This window comes from Aspergillus flavus, chromosome 1, assembly GCF_009017415.1.
Source record: "Aspergillus flavus chromosome 1, complete sequence".
NCBI classification, from domain to species: Eukaryota; Fungi; Ascomycota; class Eurotiomycetes; order Eurotiales; family Aspergillaceae; genus Aspergillus; species Aspergillus flavus.
The window spans coordinates 5,867,922-5,874,049 of NC_092406.1; the positions used below are offsets into that span (position 1 = coordinate 5,867,922).

Below are 6,128 nucleotides of genomic sequence, written 5' to 3' on the forward strand. Positions count from 1 at the left end.
GGAAATTCTTTCCTTGTCTAGAAGGAGGCATGAGAGTCCCAGAAAAACAACTAATTATCAAATTATAATAATTAGGATTTGTATAGTTTCCTCCCCTGCCTCATTTGGAGCTAAGATGTACAGAGTCTGACTATGACCTGTAGTTTCCTATAGCATAGAACTCATCTAGAATCCCCCAGTGATGCAAAATCGCGTCCTGACCGCAAAATTCAGGGCTGAACCAAGAGGACAGAGAGTCTCACATACTGTAAGGATCAACTTTCGCAATTGAAGCCAACAAAAGGTGACGACTCGTGACCGTCGAGTCAGCAATTTTCATTACCCCCAGAAAACTCCCATGTGAGCCGCCACCGCCCCTTATTGGCTGCCAAGCCAGTTTCTATTACGTTTCGCCACGGCTTGGGACCCATATCAGATGATCTGAAAAAGCCATAAAGCGGCAACGTGGATCAAGCGACAGTGGAACTCTTTCCCTCCAATAGACCGCTCGGAATGCCCCCCAATGCACAACGTGACTGGATCAGACAGCCGCCTGATTCTGCCGCTGCTTTAACCCAACTGTCAAAATCATGGCGCTGTACCGCGCGCATAACTCGTGCCGGATGCTGGTTGGTCGGGGGTTCGCTTACCTAACATGGGACAAGGAAAGAATTTTCCTATTTTTTATTTTTAATTGCGCATCCCATGATTCCCAAAATCATAACTTCGGTCAATATGGAGTACAACAAATGGGCTCCACAATTCCAACCCACCGCGCAGCGACTGCGTGTGACCCTTGGATCCAGAGTGCCTGTGCCTGGAAAGGAGTCAGAGCAACCAATGGTGCAATCATAGGCGTTCGTCACGGCACAACAGGGGAATTGCGAGCTTTTCTTGGCCTCTTTCCCTGGTAACACTGGGGGTCATACTTCCTGACTATATAAAAACCTTCCCCGCCGCAATGTCCGGTACCAGTCTATAGTAGTCCCATCAGCTAAACAGAAGAGAAAAAAAGGAAAAAGGAAAAAGAAAACATTTTTTCTTAGTTCACTTCCCACTTCTGTCTTTTCTTCTCGTGAACTCATCTCGACTTCTTAATTGCACTTTGTACCGTTGCATTCCGGTCCATCGTTTACGATACTGCTATATATCCAGCGACCCGCTTGATATCTGCTATCATTGAGTCATCGAGCCTAGATCGTTGTTCAGATACACCGCCCACAGTCATACAGCAATTATGCCAGCAACCGTGAATTACCGGGTCGTTGAGCCCCATCCTTCCGTTTCGCGCCCAGCTCTTCATACAGCTCGCGGCGGCGCAGGCAACATCATCAGCCTGAAGAACACCAAGACCACCCCTTCACAGACGGCCACCGGTCCCCCATCCTTGACACGTCTGGACTCTCACGTCCCTCCCGTCTACAAGTCCGGCCGTGGCGGTGCTGGAAACGTCCACAGCAGCAGTGAGCGCGCCATCTTCAGCTTCGACGAGGAACTCGAACGGGACCTTCGTCGCGCCGCTCCAGTCTACCACGTCGGCCGCGGTGGTGCCGGAAATATGGTCTACAGCGACAATGGAAGCACCCTGAGCCGCAAGTTCTCCGCCAGTAGCAATGCCACGTCGAGTAGCACGGGGTCGACCAGCTCTACTCGGGAGAAGGCCCTGCGCGGCTTAGAGAAGGGCTGGGGCAAGTTGAGAGGAATGGCATAGAGACGCTTTGCAAGACACATTCGCATACGGCCTGCCGTCCTTTGGTTCGAGCGTTCTCGCATTCGCATTTCGAACATGAAACATCACGACTTACGACCACGCCAAAAAAAAGTTTTTGTTTTCCACATCTCTTCAATCTCCTTTTCCACTTCAACTTCATTTGCGATTCTCGAAACCCCCTAATTCAACATCCCTTTTTAATCTCGCCACTTCGCTTTCTCCAACGAGAGAAGCATATCTGTTTAACTTGCTGTTCTCTTGCGCCATTTCTCGACTCCCATGTCGATATTGATACCCCCCAATCGCCAACCGGCACTTTACTTTCTTGACTGCCTGTTCAGGGTCAATTAAACCTTGTTTCAACACATCTTCACTCTCCATGTCTTCATTATCTACATGTACGCCCGGTTCTGGAACCGGCAATAGGGCTTTTCACGTCCTTTACCTTTTATATACTATATCTCCGAACTGGAAACCGTTGCTTTAGTCCCTGAATAAATGAACCGGAACAAGAAAGTTCGAACACACATTGTTATCTCCTTACTTTCTCTTTCCCGGATGTAGAGGTATATCTTGTAGACTGTATGTTTCAGACTGTACGGAGTATACATCCCTGGTATGTGTACCCCTGAACAATCAATGTGGTATGACGATATACGATCCACCCCCTTACTGCGGGGTTAGAGCTGGGTATAATTCCTATACTATGTATGCACTATGCACTCTCGTGTCTTGGTATATTTTTTGGATGTTTGACCACCTCATCCAAGGACACTTACATCGTATGCAGTATTGAATAATTGTATATAGCTGGTGCCTTTTGTAACAGTTCCTATTTTGAAGGTTTTATACTCTGTATTTGGGTAGTATTACTAGCACGTCATTTCTGATATGATGAGCATGGTCCGTTGTAGAATGTAGAAGCCGCCAATTGGAACTATAGAGTGGGTATAGTGTCTGTATGAGCTGTGTTCAGGGGTAGGGAGGTTGTTCTGTTAGATTGGTGGGGGTTTTCATTTGCTGTGGTGCTTTGTTTATGTTTTGGTGGTTATAGGCTATGGTTCATGGCCTGTTCTTGTGTGGGTGGATCTGGTGTAGTGTTTTGAGTTGTGTGGACTATACTCTTCGGAGGAAGGTGTTAGTATTTCTGGACTACTCATGAATCAAATAGGTACTAATGCCGTTTTGCAACCTTACACTTGGTCCAAATACTATGTACTAATGTGATCGAGACTGCAATTCATAAAGATTCATTTATCTATCCCAATATTTACACAGCTTAATTCAATTCAAACCACCCACTTGACAGGGGGTCAGACATAACAATTAGACAAGGCGCAGAGAAGAGAAACACATGAGTCGATTCATCCGTGGTCGTGATAGCCGGTGAGAAACGTGATGGATGATCGAGCATGTCCGCTAGGACATGGGGTGTGTGAGTTGGTGGGTGAAGAAATAGAGATGATACGAGGGTATGGCAGATGCTGCCATGAGTATATCATAGGGGGTGCTAAGGTGAGAAAAAAGAGGGGTATCAAAAGCTGCTGCTCATCTGCGGACAACAGCAGCTGACGGTTCTATCGAGGGTTCGTGACTTCCCAATAACATCACTTAATGTATGTTTAGCTTGGGTCTGTCGCTGTGTCGCTGCTTGCGAGCAGTGGATGACTAACGTCACTTATGCTGTCTTGCGTTCAAGGTGTTGAATGCAGAATTAGGCGAATTTCCGATGGATGATCTCCGGATCTTCGTGCCATTCGTCTGCGCTAACCCACATCTAAAGGTTGTTGGTGTTAGTATTGAAGAAAGGTGATGGAACTTTGTGTCACTGGTAGTGACAGCGGACTTACCTTGCGGAACGTGCTCAAACCAGCCAAGATTCCTCCTCCGATCCAGGTCGTGTATTTCCGCTCGGCCGGTGCAGAGATACGGATCTTCATGTCTTCAACAGCCAATCGCTTGATCTCGCGCATCAGTCGGTCTGGGAAGTTCTTGCATAGCGTCGAGCCTCCCGACAGGACAATGTTGAGATATAGATCTTTGCGCAGGTCCAGGTCTGTGCGGGTAATTGCATCCTGAACGATCTGATGAACACCAGGATACTCCAGGCCGATCAGCTCGGGGTCGAAAAGGATCTCGGGAGCACGGTAGCGTTCTTGACCAATCTAACCGGACGTTAAAACTACCCAAGCAATCGTAGATGCACGTAGGGTCAAACCTTGATCTTATGGCCATCAGGCAACCTGTAGTCCACGGCCTTAGTCTCCGATTTATGATAACTGTTCATCCACTCCTTCTCTTCACGCTTCGGATCCAACGAAACATAGCACACCTCCTCCTTGATCTTCCGGACAACCTCCTTCTCAGCACTTGTATACAGTACATGTCCATTCTTGCGGAGCAACAACTGCAACTGTTCCGTAACATCTCGCCCCGCGACATCAATCCGCCGTATACTGTTCGGGATCGCAAAACCTTCATACACCGGCACCGCATGGGAGACACCATCCCCTGAATCCAAGACCACACCGGTCGTCCGGCCGGACGCGTACAGCGACAGCACGGCCTGAATCGACGTATAGAGAGCCGGCACATTGAACGTCTCGAACATAATTTGGGCCGCTGTATCGCGGTTCTTGCGGGGATTGAGCGGCGGCTCAGTCAGGAGGACGGGGTGCTCTTCGGGCAGCGTTTTCAACTCGTTCTCGTAGACGTAGTGCCAGATTTTCTCCATGTCGTCCCAGTCCGTTACGATGCCGTGTTCCAGCGGGTACCGGATCTTCAACAGGCCGCGCAGCTCCTGTGCTCGCGATCCGATGAAGACATCTCCTTCTAGACCGCCGGCCATCACCCGCGGGTGTTTTGGCCGACCGACGAACGACGGGAAGAAACATGAGGGGACTTCCTCTCCTGCGAAACCGGCGCGGATTGTCCCGCTGCCATTGTCGATGACAATGGGGGCGTTATGAAGGGTGGCCTCGGCCATTGCGAGAGCGAGGGGTGTGGTTCGGGGGATAAGTTGCGGACGATTAAAGGGACGGTGTTTGGGTGAAGCGCGATTGTTGTCAGAAGGCCCCACGGCCGGGGAGGTTGTGCCACGTAGGTCCTAGAGTGGAGGAATTGTTTCCGACAGCCTGTAGTTAATTGGAGTCCTTGGTGTCGAGAAACTCGGGAGAAATCGAGGGAGGGAGGAGTGCACAAAGGGAGATGTTCCTGGCCGCAGCTTTCGCGTACATCTGGAGTCTTGCATGTTTCCCGTGCCCGTCAACAATCACTGGAGCTTGGGCCACCTCCGACTACAACTATAACGATCAATCGCTACCACAATAATCTATGTATAATTCGTTCAATTGCTTATTTTCGGTACTAAGGTAATATTTGCAATTGATTCTATGCTTGTGGAATTTATAAAGCTGACACCTGCGCAGCATATAAGACTTGTAGAGCAACATTTCGTGCAGCTAGTTGGCCTGCAAGTTTGGCAACACAAATGAAAAGCCTGAATCCGTACGCCTTCTCGAGCCAATCGTATACTCCGTGTAAGGGCCCACATGTACGAGTATATAAGCTTCAAAAACACACCAGTAGGTTCAGACACAATGCCCTTACGGCAGAGGTACCCGGGGGAGGAAATGGATTTAATCCAAGAAGCCCAATTCATCCGACATCACTTGCTCCAGCGTGCGATGACGTTTCTGATTTGCTCCATTGACAGGCGGCCAAGCCAGCATGCGAGCCCGTAGTGCCTCTGCGCGCTCTACAGCAACAGACACCTCCCTGGAAAAGAGGTCAGCGTAATCTACGGGAGTATTCACAGGGTACCATACTGATGTCCGCTAGCAATGACATATCCTTGCTTCTGCAACTCACGGGCCAGTTCTACCTGATGGTTGTCCTTCAAGGTCGTATTGGGAACAACTACAAGTGGCACCCCTAATCGTAGTGCGCCCAGGATACTGCCCGATCCTTCAATTGTGATCAGTCTCTCACAATCTTATCCGTGGACGAGATTGCAATAATTACCTGCATGACTGATAACTAACCCCCCATTTCGACCTTCGTCAGGTCTTGCTTGAGCAAGCCTCATCTCCCTGTCTAGACCTGCATGATTGAAATCGAACCCGTCGATCTCAATACCGTGCCGACTCGGGCTCCCAGGGGGATATTTGCTGAGAAGCTCTTCAAAGAGAGCCTGACTGTCCTTCCCGTATTGAACTAGGAGATGCGTATAGTTTGCTTCATGCAAGGCAGCTAAAAATTTGTCATCCAATATGGCCTGCAGAAGTAAATGAAAAGAAGCCGTAGCTCCCACTGTGACGAAGCATAGCTTCATAGGGCGGTCATGGTCCTGCGGTGCCATGACTGGTGCCTTTAGGTTTCAAGGACCTGTATCTGGCAAGAACAATTGTACGGCACCCTGCATGGGCCGGAGAAGCAT

General features: G+C 49.3%; 3 protein-coding genes across 3 annotated transcripts; 1 reads left to right on the top strand and 2 right to left on the bottom strand.

Moving 5' to 3' along the window:
* Positions 1 to 1,216: 1,216 nt before the first annotated feature.
* F9C07_11216 (uncharacterized protein) lies at positions 1,217 to 1,690 on the top strand (the record flags this gene model as incomplete). The annotated part of the gene is made up of 1 exon (XM_041284423.1): positions 1,217 to 1,690. The coding sequence occupies one exon, from the start codon at positions 1,217 to 1,219 to the stop codon at positions 1,688 to 1,690; it is 474 nt and encodes a 157-aa protein (XP_041139963.1).
* Positions 1,691 to 3,404: 1,714 nt separating this feature from the next.
* Positions 3,405 to 4,676, bottom strand: arpA (actin family; the record flags this gene model as incomplete). The annotated part of the gene is made up of 3 exons (XM_071507573.1): positions 3,405 to 3,467; positions 3,541 to 3,855; positions 3,909 to 4,676. The coding sequence occupies 3 exons, from the start codon at positions 4,674 to 4,676 to the stop codon at positions 3,405 to 3,407; spliced, it is 1,146 nt and encodes a 381-aa protein (XP_071366096.1).
* Positions 4,677 to 5,328: 652 nt separating this feature from the next.
* On the bottom strand, positions 5,329 to 6,050 carry F9C07_11218 (family 28 putative glycosyltransferase; the record flags this gene model as incomplete). The annotated part of the gene is made up of 3 exons (XM_041289035.1): positions 5,329 to 5,467; positions 5,518 to 5,656; positions 5,714 to 6,050. 3 exons carry the CDS (start codon positions 6,048 to 6,050, stop codon positions 5,329 to 5,331), a joined length of 615 nt encoding a protein of 204 aa, XP_041139961.1.
* Between the last annotated feature and the right edge of the window lie 78 nt (positions 6,051 to 6,128).